Source organism: Entelurus aequoreus, linkage group LG17 (assembly GCF_033978785.1).
Source record: "Entelurus aequoreus isolate RoL-2023_Sb linkage group LG17, RoL_Eaeq_v1.1, whole genome shotgun sequence".
Classification (NCBI taxonomy): Eukaryota; Metazoa; Chordata; class Actinopteri; order Syngnathiformes; family Syngnathidae; genus Entelurus; species Entelurus aequoreus.
Genome location: NC_084747.1, coordinates 16,811,162 through 16,826,826, shown reverse-complemented (window position 1 = coordinate 16,826,826; position 15,665 = coordinate 16,811,162). Strand labels below are relative to the sequence as shown.

The 15,665-nt window shown below is 39.7% G+C and overlaps 1 protein-coding gene across 2 annotated transcripts in view; it reads left to right on the top strand.

The window, feature by feature from the left end:
* Window positions 1-15,665, top strand: part of jak2b (Janus kinase 2b) — a 69,126-nt gene that overhangs the window by 38,058 nt on the left and 15,403 nt on the right. For both annotated transcript variants that reach the window (XM_062025064.1, XM_062025065.1), the window contains 7 exons: window positions 3,490-3,647; window positions 3,730-3,841; window positions 4,167-4,353; window positions 11,430-11,554; window positions 11,634-11,768; window positions 14,671-14,758; window positions 15,116-15,243. In XM_062025064.1, the coding sequence (XP_061881048.1) occupies window positions 3,490-3,647; window positions 3,730-3,841; window positions 4,167-4,353; window positions 11,430-11,554; window positions 11,634-11,768; window positions 14,671-14,758; window positions 15,116-15,243 (933 nt within the window). The remainder of the gene's footprint in view (window positions 1-3,489; window positions 3,648-3,729; window positions 3,842-4,166; window positions 4,354-11,429; window positions 11,555-11,633; window positions 11,769-14,670; window positions 14,759-15,115; window positions 15,244-15,665) is intronic.

The following is a 15,665-nucleotide window of genomic DNA, read 5'->3' as shown; positions in this document are numbered from 1 at the left end:
AGTTTTAGAAGCTGGGTGCTAAACAGATTACGCGTTAGTGAAACAGTAAGCATCATGTAGCAGTATTTCTAAGTGCTAAAGAAGAAATACAAACTACCAACATAATAAAATAATCACTTTCAGTACAATGTCTACTCTCACTGGGATGGCGACTGATGAGATGTTTATATCTTTCCGTTAAGATGAAGAATTAATCATAATCCTCGCGCAGGTTTAAAAAAAACTTGCCGCAAACGAGCGTATTTTCGTTTCTTTCTCGCCATCTCCGGGGTACAAGTTTAATCAATCAATCAATGTTTACTTATATAGCCCTAAATCACAAGTGTCTCAAAGGGCTGCACAAGCCTCAACGACATCCTCGGCTCAGATCCCACATCAGGGCAAGGAAAAACTCAACCCAATGGGACAATGAGAAACCTTGGAGGGGACCGCAGATGTGGGGACCCCGCCCTGGGCGACCGGTGCAACGGACGTCGAGTGGATCTAGCATAATATTGTGAGAGTCCAGTCCATAGTGGATCTAGCATAATAGTGAGAGTCCAGTCCATAGTGGGGCCAGCAGGAGACCATCCCGAGTGGAGACGGGTCAGCAGCGCAGAGACGTCCCCAACCGATGCACAGACGAGCGGTCCACCCCGGGTCTTGACTTTGGACAGCCAGCGCTTCACCCCACCCCCCCGTCCCCCCCCCCCCCGTCCCCCGTCCCCCCCCCCCCCCCCCCGCCCCCTCCCTCCACGAGGGAGAGGGGGGCAGAGCAGAAAAGAAACGGCAGATCAACTGGTCTAAAAGGGGGGTCTATTTAAAGGCTAGAGTATACAAATGAGTTTTAAGATGGGACTTAGAGATGCTACCTCAGTAGAAGCATTTAACTGTTACTGGGAGGGCATTCCATAGTACTGGAGCCCCAATAGAAAACGCTCTATAGCCCGCAGACTTTTTTGGGGCTCTGGGAATCACTAGTAAGCCGGAGTTCTTTGAACGCAGATTTCTTGCTGGGACATATGGTACAATACAATCAGCAAGATAGGATGGAGCGAGACCGTATAGTATTTTATACATCAGTAGTAAAACCTTAAAGTCACATTTTAAGTGCATAGTTGAATATCAAAGTTGACCGACTTCTCAATTTATGGCCACAACCTTCTACTGTACAGGTGAGAGGTATGATTTATTAATAAGAAATAACTTTCACCAACTCAGAGGCAATGCAGCAGCTTACCGGCTCAAAATGTCAATATAGCAGCATAAGCTAGTTAGCTCTCAAAATGCTTAGTCCGCGTTTGCGCTTATAATAACAATATTGTGAATACTTGGGTAATATTCACGTCTCGAGATGTACATGAAGTATTGTTGGCGTTTTTTAGGATTTTTTTTTTTAATGTTTGAGGGCTTTATGTGCGGAATAGTGTACTCCCATCAGCTGTCTTGTTAGCCACCTCATACTTGCCGTATTTTACGACTTAGAATGCATTAAAGAAAAAAAACTTGTGTTCTTGTCCCTACATAAGGATTGTAAATTATAGGCAACATTTTAAAAAAATTAAAAAAGTGCTGTTTCCCTTTTAAAGGCCTACTGAAAGCCACTACTACCGACCACGCAGTCTGATAGTTTACATACCGTAATTTCCGGACTATAAGGCGCACCTGACTATAAGCCGCACCAGCTAAATTTAGGGGAAAATACAGATTGCTCCATATATAAGCCGCATATAAGTTTTGATGTGTAATTACCGTAGTATATAGGGGTTCCTGCTACCACGGAGGGGATTGTCGGGACAGAGATGACTGTTTGGGAACGCAAAGCGTCCCATTTATTAACAATAAATCTTTCAATATTTCAATCAAACTTTCACATCTTTGAAATGGCGAACAGCATTCGTGCAGAGTACAAATAATACAACGGTGCAAAGTAATACAAAGTGCTCGCCTGTACGTTATCAAAATAACCAGCCTACCGGTATATGAAAAGTCAGTCTTTAATCATTGTGTCATCGTCTTCCTCCTGCATACTAAAACCACCGTCGGTGTCGGAGAAGAACAGGCCGTAAATAAGCCGCACCCTTGTATAAGCCGCAGGGACCAGAACGAGGGGGAAAAGTAGCGGCTTATAGTCCGGAAATTACGGTATCAATGATGAAATCTTAACATTGCAACACATGCCAATACGGCCGGGTTAACTTATAAAGTGCAATTTTAAATTTCCCGCTAAACTTCCGGTTGAAAATGTCTATGTATGATGACGTATGCGCGTGATGTCAATCGTTGAAACGGGAAGTATGCGGACACATTGAATCCTATACAAAAAACTCTGTTTTCATCTCAAAATTCCACAGTATTCTGGACATCTGTGTTGGTGAATCTTTTGCAATTTGTTTAATGAACAATGGAGACTGCAAAGAAGAAAGTTGTAGGTGGGATCGGTGTATTAGCGGCGGACTACAGCAACATAACCAGGAGGACAAAAATGGATAGCAGACGCGCTAGCCGCCGAACTCACCTTAACTTCCTCCGTCTCGCCGACCGCATCTGTGACCGCATCTGTGATCGGGTGAAGTTCTTCGTCGCACCGTCGATCGCTGGAACGCAGGTGAGCACGGGTGTTGATGAGGGCTGGCTGGCGTAGGTGGATAGCTAATGTTTTTAGCATAGCTCTGTGAGGTCCGGTTGCTAAGTTAGCTTCAATGGCGTCGTTAGCAACAGCATTGTTAACCTTCGCCAGGCTGGAAAGCATTAACCGTGTATTTACAGGTCCATGGTTTAATAGTATTGTTGATCTTCTGTCTATCCTTCCAGTCAGGGATTTATCTATTTTGTTTCTATCTGCATTTGAGCCCGATGCTATCACGTTAGCTCAGTAGCTAAAGAGCTTCGCCGATGTATTGTCGTGGAGATAAAAGTCACTGTGAATGTCCATTTCGCGTTCTCGACTCTCATTTTCAAGAGGATATAGTATCCGAGGTGGTTTAAAATACAAATCCGTGATCCACAATAGAAAAAGGAGAGAGTGTGGAATCCAATGAGCCAGCTTGTCCCTAAGTTACGGTCAGAGCGAAAAAAAGATATGTCTTGCACTGCATTCTAGTCCTTCACTCTAACGTTCCTCATCCACGAATCTTTCATCCTCGCTCAAATTAATGGGATAATCGTCGCTTTCTCGGTCCGAATCGCTCTAGCTGCATTGAAAACAATAGGAAAATGTGAGGAGCCTTTCAACTGTTGACGTCACGCTACTTCCGGTACAGCCAAGGCTTTTTTTTATCAGCGACCAAAAGTTGCAACTTTATCGTCGATGTTCTCTACTAAATCCTTTCAGCAAAAATATGGCAATATCGCGAAATGATCAAGTATGACACATAGAATGGATCTGCTATCCCCGTTTAAATAAAAAAAATTCATTTCAGTAGGCCTTTAACTTTCCTTTCTACAAGCTTAGAAACTATTTAGAAGCCTTTAAATAGCTTTAAAAAAATAGATAACTATGTTTTCCAGGAGTTGGAGTTCTCCAGTCTGTCTGAAGCGCTCTCCTTTGTGTCCCTAATCGACGGCCACTATCGACTCACCACAGATGCGCACCACTACCTTTGTAAAGAAGTGGCGCCTCCTCGGCTGGTGGATGCCATCGCCTCTCATTGCCACGGCCCAGTCTCGTAAGTGGTATCCGAAATCCCATTAGGGGAGCTGACCCTATGTTTTCGTACTTACATCTGCTGAGGTTTTGTTTTCTTGCAGGATGGAGTTTGCCATCAGCCGACTTCAGAAATCTGCAAACAAGCGTGGCTTGTACATTTTAAGGTGTAGTCCAAAGGATTACGACAAGTACTTTCTGACGTTCCCTGTTGAGGTACGCACGTGCACAGGAAAGTGTGTCAATGAAGGAAATTAAGAGAAAACTGTGTGTGATGTTACAGTAGCCAAAAATATAAACTTGTTTATTTTGTTAATACTTGTTAAATGAAAACAAGGCCATGTTTTTAATGAATACTTAAGACTACTACACTACCTTATTTTAGTGTTGGTCATTATGGTGGTACTTAGTTTTTTCTGAGGTGGTGCTTGGTGACAAAAGTTTGAGAACCACTGATCTAGCTGACACCTCTGCAGGCTTTTTAAAAAAATTCGTATTAGTTCGCCTCATTTCGCTGCCACCCTCTTGTGTTCTCCTCCAGGTGTACGACGCTGTAGAATACAAGCACTGCCAGATAACCAGGTCTGCCAGCGGGGAGTACAACCTGAGTGGAACCAAAAGGAACTTCAGCAGCATGAAGGATCTGCTCAGCTGCTACCAGAAGGAAACCGTGCGCTCTGACAGCTTTATTTTCCAATTCAGCAAGTGCTGTCCGCCGAAATCCAAAGGTAAATCCACATCCAGACTTAGTCTTAGACAAACTTTAATGATCCACAAGGGAAATTGTTCCACTCAGTTGTTCCTGCTCAGTTACAAAGGATGGAAAGGATAATGCACACAAGGGCACAAAAAGAGGGCAAAAACAGAACGTATAAAGTAGGCTTAAAATGTACCAAAGTAGCAATATAAATAAAATATAACATATGTAATATTTACATATTATATTTACAGTATATAGTATATACAATATATATAACAAATCACAATTACCATGTACAATATTACAGTATATGTAACAGCTGCAGCAAAAAAAGGGCAGCATAAACACCCAACAGCCACAACTTAAGATCTAATACAAGATTTTTTTATTTTTTTAAATTTTTTTTACACATTCATGTAAAGGATGCCAGCTAGTGTACATTGTGTAAACCTCACTTGACAATACTTTAAGAGCTGCACTAGACAATGAGTGGACTGCCTGGGGCATTTAGCTCATTGGCTAGTCCTGCTTGACTTAGCTTTCAGGGATCGTCGGTTCGAGCTTGGCGTGTGCATGGCTGGACTGCGCGCCAGTGTTTGACCACTTTACACATATACGCCGGGTTTTGTTTTTTTTAATGACGTCAATGAAAACGGATGTCAGTGTGATGCAATGTGCTTCTACACTACAATCCTAATAATAAGCACATTAGATGAATGAGCATCATGTGCCTCGTAAAAGCAGAATGTTGGATACAGATCTTGTATTAGATGGCGTCTCCTCATAAAGTCCCCAGTGAGGGCACATGACATGTGCCTCCATTAGATAAGGACATGAATGAACCACTGTTTAAAACTAAAAAGCATGCTTATCAAAGTGTAATCATCAAGTATGGTTTTTTTCTGGCAAATTCTAGCCCGTTTTCTACTGTGTTGGCTCCAGCGTCACGTAACCACTTGGAACGACTTACTTTTAAGACGGGGATTGAGCCTCGCAGGCCTCATTGTGTCTGCTTGATTAGTAATGCCGGTTGCCGGAGCTACGCAACATTACTTCACAGGCAAGAACAACAGATCGAATCCTGAAGTGTTGTCATGAAGACATCCTATCAGCAGCTTTTATGCACAGGTAGAATGGACAATACCAGTGACCTGTATAAACAGGAGGTTGTGTCTAAGTAAGCACATGCACATTTAAAAACATCACTTGTACTCAAAGTGAACACGATGCCAAATTTTTTATTATCTAATTTTTTTTATGTAGTCGTTTGTGTAGTTGTGGTTTTGTGAGAGCTAATTCATCATTTTCTTAGAAAAGATATTTTGTGTAGGCAATTAAGAAGAAAAAATCAAATAATTTTGGCTCTTGCATTTTGTGGGCTTTTGCTTTGACGTCTTTTCTAATCAACATGTGGGCGAGGAGTCGGAGCTTGGAGTGGTGGAACGTTGACGTGAGCTTAAAACGTGTAATTCTCGCCACCGACTGTTTTGTTCTCATTTGTCCATTATTTAGTTTCATGACCTATTTGGGACATTTGCAGTGTGAACATACTCATTTGTTGTTATACTGTATCTGGTATGGATCTTTTTTTTTGTTATCAACAGTGGCCAACTTCTTTCACAAAACAATATACCGTATTTTTCGGACTATAAGTCGCAGTTTTTTTCATAGTTTGGCCGGGGGTGCGACTTATACTCAGGAGCGACTTATGTGTGGAATTATTAACACATTACCGTAAAATATCAAATAATATTATTTAGCTCATTCACGTAAGAGACTAGACGTATAAGATTTCATGGAATTTAGCGATTAGGAGTGACAGATTGTTTGGTAAACGAATAGCATGTTCTATATGTTATAGTTATTTGAATGACTCTTACCATAATATGTTACGTTAACATACCAGGCACGTTCTCAGTTGGTTATTTATGCCTCATATAACGTACACTTATTCAGCCTGTTGTTCACTATTCTTTATTTATTTTAAATTGCCTTTCAAATGTCTATTCTTGGTGTTGGATTTTATCAAATAAATTTCCCCGAAAAATGCGACTTATACTCCAGTGCGACTTATACATGATTTTTTCCTTCTTTATTATGCATTTTCGGCCGGTGCGACTTATACTCCGGAGCGACTTATACTCCGAAAAATACGGTACTTTATTTTCCCACAATTTTTTTGTAATGAATCGCCATTTTTAATTTGTCACGATTCTTAATTGATTAAAAAAAATCCAAAATGTAATTTTTATTTTATTATTTTTAATCTGTCCTGTCCACCCACTGAGGCAAATGATCATAGATTGTAGATGATCATATCTGCTGTACAGATTTAGTTTAGAAAAGAGAAGCGTTACTTCTCTTGCTGCCTTGTTTGTGTTTGACTTTATTATTTGAGTAGAATTTTATTAAACCAATCCAGTTTTCTTTTAAGTAATACAGAATTTTTTCAGAGTTGTTTATCTAATTTATGGAGGCATGTAGTTAATTATAGAACTGGCATCCAATGTAATTAAAAAAAGTATTGATTTTGAATCAAGGATAGTTTTGAATCTATTCTGAATCAAGTAGTTACCCTAAGAATCGAATCGAATAGTGTGGTGCCCAAAGATTTACAACCCTAAGGCGTACCATTTCAACAATAACAAACACACACACACACACACGCACATATCCTTAATCATAACACATTACACACCACACATACGTACACCAGCATAAAGTCATACTCAAAGACGTATGCTAAAAGATCACTAATTAAAACACTATAAAATGATTGCACACTCTTGGACCCCAAGCAGTATTGTTAAAGAGGAACTACTTTTTTTTGTGGAATATTTCACAATCGTTCACAACCCTTATGAGAGACAAGAAGACAAAAGTTTTGCTTTCTAACATGTAAAAACCGGCTCGTTCTTGGTGGCTAGCAATGCAGCTAAAGTTAGCAATCATTTCTACCTCTAAATCACTTTAAAAATGCATTCAAAAACCGTCAACAATACTTAATTTAACGTAACCTGTATAATAACCAAGCTGTAGCAACATTGTTCTTGTAAGAGCGAACACTGAGGAACTCTTTTTATAGCGTGGCAACACATCGGCATGCTTTGGCATTAGCCGCAAAAGCTAGCTATGGAAAGAGATGTCAGCACCCGAATTGCGTTTGAGTTTGTAATGCACAACACATTGCGATAGGACACCAATCTGTACTGACTGAAAAAAATGAATAATCATATTACAGGTTCTGTAAAGTATTAGCCCACATTTCATGATTTGTTTGTACACAGCTAGCCAGACAGTGTATCTATTGTAATTGTACAATAAAGTGCTGCATGTATCATGATCAATATTAAAGTGTTACTCACTCGATGGACTTTGGTCCAGTTGGCCGGTGACGTTTTTTCCGTTTTATTTGGGTAAGCACTCCATTTATGTCGAAATAGCTTGGCTTCAAGTTCCAGACTTTGCAACTTCCAGTCACGCCGCTCTCACTCTCTCGGCTTCTGTCAGCTCCAACATTTCACCCTTCCTTCGTGCTGGCTTCTAGAAGCAGTAGTTCATCCTCTGTATATTCAGCTTCAAAAAGATAAGGTTGTGAAATCCTCATTTGTCCAAAAATAGTCGTCTTTGTTGTCAGTTACAAAGTCTGCCATGATTAGAACCCACACACGCCTTTGTTTCCTGAACAAGGACACACATTTGTTGCCAGAAGTCGGAAGTAATTAGTATCAGTCCCAATGATTAAAATCATAAAAATATATTTATGTTAGCATAGCACATCAGGCTGACCTCCTATATCGGACCAAGCTCTCCGGTACCGCCTTATAAAATAAAAACATTATGTTTTTGTCCACATTGTGCAGTCTGTCTGCGCAACAAAACGTCTTTGCTGTAAACGGGAACACATACTTACCACACCACATGGACATTCCAACTAAAAGAGTTATCTAAATGAACTCTGAGATACTTGCATGAGCCGACCTGCTCAATAAGTGAGTCATGTATGACAACAAGACTGTAGTCTCCAATTGATCTCAGGTCCAAGATCATCTATTTAGTTTTCTTCATGTTCAAGATGAGATGATGAGCATCACACCATTGCACAAAATGCCCTACTTGAGAAAAATAGGCTAAAAAAAAGGCCTACATCTTTTTGCAGTAGGCTGATAATGGTGGTATCATCAGAAAGTCTAAAAACAAGGTTCCCTGCGTGGTTATTTGTGCAATCAGTTGTGTCAAGTGTAAAAAGCACCAGGGAGCTGACACAACCCTGCGGGGCCCCTATGCTGATTGATTCGTACTCTGGGAGGGAGTTATTGATTCTCACCCTTTTTGTACTTGTATGTCACTTTCCAAATGTTAAGAGTGAGGTTGTGCTGTGCACCACATCTTTCATCCTAAATTGACAGTTTTATGTGTTGATAATAGCAGTGTTTTTTGAAGTTGTAATTTTTTTTTTTAACAATATCTATTATTGTTAGTACAGGTTTTTGTAAAAGAAATTGAAAAAAGTACAAATAAAAAATATCACAACTCTAAATTTTGTTAAACTTCCCAATTTGACCTTATGCAAGTGTAAAAATAAGTTAACCACTATAAAAGCACTAAGGCTATGTCTACACACACACAGGATTCCTTCAAAAACGCCTCTTTGGTGTTAAAACAATGTCTACCCACACGAGCGTCGTTTCCAAACCGTGTGTCCACACGAAAACACATTTGATGCACATTTCGTCTAATCAGATGTCTGAAAAGCTGCCACTCGCTGACTTGGTAGCATGATGACGCTTCTGTTCATCAATAAAGTCATAGACTACATATACACTGAAGTGTACACTATCTTTAAAAATAGCGCGCACTTACGCGAAGCACAGGAAATGAATTTAATGTTTGTTTGTTTTAGTTGCTTCGGCATGTTGGAAAGCACACGTCGCGCTTCTGCCACACCACAAAATGAAAACATACACTATATTGCCAAAAGTATTTGGCCACTGTGGGGAATGCATATGTGTTTAAGAGTTCTTTATTTATTCACAGTCATGTTTAAAGCAGCTAGTGTTTTTCCATTTTTACTCTTTCTATTTTTTCATTTTATGTCTGCAAGTAAACTGTGTGTGTTACCTTGAAGGCTTGCAATGTAGGAGTTGGAGTACTCCCTTATATCTTATCTGTAGTAGAACAATGAGCCTGTATTCCTTTCTGGAGAGGGTGGGCGCTTTCTTCTATGCAAGAAGTTGTCTCTTCCGTTTGAATGTTAGATCATCCCAAGATGACGGTATGACTGTATCGATGTGGGCTGGTCTCCTGAAGCTTCAGTAAAACTTGTTAATCTTCCTATTCTGTCTTGATGGTCCTTCTTATTCTGCATACATGTCATCTGAAAAAATTTGGGATTGACCAGTGACTTTAATTCCCTGAGAGGGAATACTGGCCAGGCGCAACACCACCCATCCAAATGATGAGAATCAGGTGTCCTAATCTCTTGGACCGGTGTATAAAATCAAGCACTTAGGCATGGAGACTGTTTCTACAAACGTGTGAAAGAATGGGCCGCTCTCAGTGATTTCCAGCGTGGAACTGTCATAGGATGCCACCTGTGCAACAAATCCAGTCGTGAAATTTCCTCGCTCCTGGGGCGTGGCTAAGGGCGTGGTTAAGAGGAGAGTATATTTACAGCTAGAATTCACCAAATCAAGTATTTCATATATATATATAATATATATATATATATATATATGTATGAAATACTTGACTTTCAGTGAATTCCAGCTATATATACTGTATATATTTTTATATTTTTTTATTTCATTATACATATAAATAAAAGACATACTTGAATTTCAGTGTTCTGCAGGCTATCCAGTAGGTGGCAGTATTGTCCTGTTTAAGAGTGTCACAACATTGCTGTTTACGGCAGACGAACTGCTTTACGGTAGACTAAACGTGACTGCTGTTGTTGTGTGTTGTTACCGCGCTGGGAGGACGTTAATGAAACTGCCTAACAATAAACCCACATAAGAAACCAAGAACTCTCTCTCCTTGTTGTGCACTCTACTCTCTAAAAGCCGTAGATGTTATGACGTCATTGGGCAGGCAAGCTGCTGGGAAAGCGGACGTGAGAACGGCTGTCCCCACTCAGGTCCGCATTGAGCTGGAGGGGGCGTGGCCTCCAGCTCCGGCTGAATACCGGGAGTTTGTCGGGAGAAAATCTCTGCTGGGAGGTTGTCGGGAGGGTTGGCAAGTATGGTCTGTCATAATGTTTTTAGCTTTCAATCAGACATTATAGTAAGGTTTTGTACTAGTGTTCCAAAAAATAGATATACCGGCCCCAGGACACATTTCATTCTCTAAATTTGGCCCCCGAGTCGTAATAATTGCCCAGGCCTGTTTTAGGGGAACGTGAGCTTGTAGTCTTAATGCAATCCCCACTCTTACTTCTTCTGTATATTCTTTTGAATGAACACCCATCCTGTTGAGGGTTCTTTTTGAAAAACAATAATCAACCCAAATAAACAGCAAACCGCAGACATCATCATTTGATTCCGCGTAGAACGGAAATCAACCATAACGTTTTTAATCGTATGACTTAAGGGGCATTCAAATGTTTCGGTTTCACTCTTAACTGGACGTATTGTTCGACCGTGTAAATAGTCAGAGTCTCCAAATTCCACTGAGCTACAATTTTTATTACTAGGAGAGACTTGAGCTTAGCCAACTGAGCTACTATCTTTCAAGGCTCGGGTCAGTTAAGGCAACAAAGGACGCTACTAACCAGCTAATATCATGACAAGCTAAGTGTCATGATTTCTCACCAATTTTACTTACAAGATTATAATGTTTTTTAGCTTTATAACAAAGCTGACATGCATGCTGTCTTTATTTTATTATTTTTTTTAATATACAGTACCGGTCAAAAGTTTAGAGACACAACATCTGACTGGTACTGCAGAAAACTCCTTAGCATGGGAATTGATCTGGTTTATCAAAATGTCTCCCCACATTCTTTGATTTTTCAGTATAAGGTTTAAACACCCCTGCCTTAAATGCAGAAGACATTTTGGATCAAACCAACGCAAACCATCATTCTGCTGTGTGTTGTATTAGAGAAGTCCTGTCTGCTGGTGTGCAGAAGAAACAAGGCTTGCGAATTGCCCCCCTCGCCCTCGCTGCATCGATACAACATCAGCCAGATGGTCTTTCACAAGATCAAGAGAGAAGATCTGGAGTTTGTACGTTTTTCCAACAGCACAACCTCGCCAGACAAATAGGCGCCTTTTACTAAGCTGCAATAATGTGACTTTCTATCAGATGGAGAGTCTCGGCCTTGGGACGTTCACTAAGATCTTCAAAGGGGTCCGCAAGGAGCTCGGAGACTACGGCCTCGTGCACCAAACCGAAGTCGTCATGAAAGTCCTGGACCAGGCCCACAGGAATTACTCAGAGGTCTTTGAATTGAAAAATGTTTGAATTGTACAAAACAGTGTTTCTTAACCGTAGGGGGCCGCCAAAAAATGTGGTTTGACGGGCCACACTTTTCCACCATTTGTGGCAGTGATGACAATCTCAAACAAACAGAAGATGTCACCAGTTTAATTTTGCCTCATTTTTCACTTTAAGCGTGAGTGAAGAATGAACTGCCGGCCTAATAAGACTAGTCCAAAAAAGAAAGACACGGCAAAAAGTCAGTGTTCAAAAACAAGAAAAAAAATAAATAAATTAGGGGTATTTTATTTGAACTAAGCAAAATTATCTGCCAATAGAACAAGAAAATTTGGCTTGTCAAGACTTTCCAAAACAAGTAAAATTAGCTAACCTCAGTGAACCCTAAAATACCTTAAAATAAGTATATTCTCACTAATAACAACTGTACTACTACACTACCGTTCAAAAGTTTGGGGTCACATTGAAATGTCCTTATTTTTGAAGGAAAAGCACTGTACTTTTCAATGAAGATAACTTTAAACTAGTCTTAACTTTAAAGAAATACACTCTATACATTGCTAATGTGGTAAATGACTATTCTAGCTGCAAATGTCTGGTTTTTGGTGCAATATCTACATAGGTGTATAGAGGCCCATTTCCAGCAACTATCACTCCAGTGTTCTAATGGTACAATGTGTTTGCTCATTGGCTCAGAAGGATAATTGATGATTTGAAAACCCTTGTGCAATCATGTTCACACATCTGAAAACAGTTTAGCTCGTTACAGAAGCTACAAAACTGACCTTCCTTTGAGCAGATTGAGTTTCTGGATTATCACATTTGTGGGGTCAATTAAACGCTCAAAATGGCCAGAAAAAGAGAACTTTCATCTGAAACTCGACAGTCTATTCTTGTTCTTAGAAATGAAGGCTATTCCACAAAATTGTTTGGGTGACCCCAAACTTTTGAACGGTAGTGTATATGAGTACGTATTTTCTATTGTTTAATTGAAAATAAGACAGCAAAGTCCATTTGGCTGTCATCTGTTTTAATATGAGACACAATTGTGTCAAAGTCATGATTATTTTTTGTATATGCTTGAAATAAGAAATTATTACTTTAAAAAAGCAGTTTTATACTTGTGAGTGTTGATGACACAGCTTTGCAACAGTTGATATTCTAGTTTCAAGCATGTTTTACTCAATATAGGTCATAAAATCTCAGCAACAAGCTGTAATATCTTTCTTACTGAGATAATTTAGGACCAAAACCCTTAAAACAAGTAAAACACTCTAACATAAAATCTGCTTAGTGAGAAGAATGATCTTATCAGACAGAAAATAAGCAAATATCACCCTTGTTTGAGATACCTTACTTAGATTTCAGTTTTTGCAGTGGAGATTATACAGTATTATTTGCTCACAGGTGTTACCTGGTGGTTGTTTGAACACACTGCAGGTAGACCTGGGTAATCCCACTCCTTAATGCCTCAGTCACATGCAAGAATCTCACAGGAATGAGGCAAAATTACAGTGGTACCTACTGTAACGTTATAGACAAGTTAAAGCGCAAAAAATATGACTTAAGAGGTGGAGCTTTATTTTCATTGGCACTTTAATTTAGTGACAGTTTAGTTAAGAAACATATTTGATGGAACTTTCTGGTTGGTGGACACACAGTCCACAGTTTTGATTGGCACCAATTTTTCAAATAAGCCTGACCTAAGCCTAAGGTTTATGTTTTGAATAAATAATAATTTTTGTCATTACCACATTGTTTAATATCATTTGACAATGTTGTAAACTGTAAATAGGTTAGATATAATTTTCGAATAGGATTATTTTGTTACTAATTCTGTGGTAAATTTTGAGTGGACCCCCAGGCCCTTTTGTGGTGGAAAAGTTGGGCTCCGATGGACAAAATGTTAAGAACCCCTAGTGTGAAATACAGTAAATTTCTGCCTTTTGAAGAAGTTACGTTCTGAAACACCCTCGAATAGTGAAAATATTTGAATATTTTTCAACCCTCCAGATCTTCCTGCCTGTTTGACATTAAAATTCTCCTCTGATTTCGAATCAACATTTGCAGTAAAAGTTACTTTAATAACGCATCATTTAGATTCTACTCCGGTTTTACTTGCTGTATCACTTTGTTTGCTCATGACAGAGAAGCTAACAAGCTAAATGGGAAGAATATCAGGCTTTTTTTGTTTATTTATTTATTTTAATAAAGAGACCTCTAAAAATGGTAGCTTGAAAGCTTCTCTCCGAATTGGAGAAACTATGTTTCTCATATCTGACGCTCATAACCAGTTTCCAGAGAGGCCTTTTTAAAAAAAAAAAACCATGTCTTTTTTGCTCAAAAAGTTTAATTATGTATTCTTATTACCGTATTTTTCGGAGTATAAGTCGCACCGTAGTATAAGTCTCACCTGCCGAAAATGCATAATAAAGAAGGAAAAAAACATATATACACTACCGTTCAAAAGTTTGGGGTCACCCAAACAATTTTGTGGAATAGCCTTCATTTCTAAGAACAAGAATAGACTGTCTAAATCTATTTTGCAATGGAGTCCTGTCAGACCCATGGGTGGCACTGGGAGCAAGGTGGGTAAATTGTCTTGCCCAGGGACACAACGGCAGTGACTAAGTTGGCAGATTCGTACCAAGAATCCGCAATTTTCTGGATGGCCGCTCTTACCATCTGAGCCTTGCCGCCCAATTTATATGGTGCTACAAGCTTAATGCTTGATATTTGTCTACAATTACTATAAGAAACTTGCATGGATAAAGAAAGCACAGTAAGCAAAGAACTGTTGCTCGCTACATTTGTTACACTTTTGCCTGTGCAGTATTTCATGTGTTTTTGTGTTATCAACTTCAATTATTGTATTATTAATGTGTTTTTTTGTTTTGTTCTGCAGTCTTTCTTTGAAGCGGCGAGCGTGATGAGCAAGTTGTCCCACAAGCACTTGGTTCTTAACTACGGCGTGTGCGTCTGTGGCGAGGAAAGTAAGTCAACATGAGGCACGAGGACTCACTTATCTCAGAGTTTAAAGGCTGTTATCCGTATTTGCATATTAAAAATAATCAAGATTTATTTGTTACGTACTTTTTTATTCAAATACATCTCATCCCCAAGATTTAAAACAAGCACAGATGAGCCATTAAAACAGATACAATACTGAGAAAATAGAACTAAAAGTTAAAAGCTTTCTTGAAAAAAAGTATTTCAGAGAACTTTAAGAGTCAATGCTCTGCATTGACTCATATATTTTGTATTTAGCATACCATGTCTTTCAAGGTTTTATTGGTTGTTGTGGTTTTTATAGAGTCAAACTTTGTTAAAAAACTCTCTCTCACTCTCAGACATCATGGTGCAGGAGTTTGTGAAGTTTGGCTCCTTGGACATGTATTTGAAGAAGAACAAGAGCTCGTTGAACATCCTCTGGAAGCTGGAGGTGGCCAAGCAGCTGGCCTGCGCCATGAACTTTCTGGTATGACTCTTGATAGTAGTGATAGTCCTCTCTAACTATAGAACGTAAACTTGGATGTGCTTTTTAGTAGTCTGTGTGCAACTGGTGTAGCAGTTTTGCTTTACTGTCAACTAGGGCTGGGCAATATGGCTGAAAACTGTATTACCATGTAAGTCATACTTGCCAACCCTCCCGTTTTTAGCGGGAGAATCCCGGTATTCAGCGCCTCTCCCGACAACCTCCCGGCAGAGATTTTCTCCCGACAAACTCCCGGTATTCAGCCGGAGCTGGAGGCCACGCCCCCTCCAGCTCAATGCAGACCTGAGACTGAGTGGGGACAGCCTGTTCTCACGTCCGCTTTCCCACAATATATACGATAACAGCTTGCCTGCCCAAAGACGTCATAACATCTAGGGCTTTTATAGAGTGCACAACTGCGCACA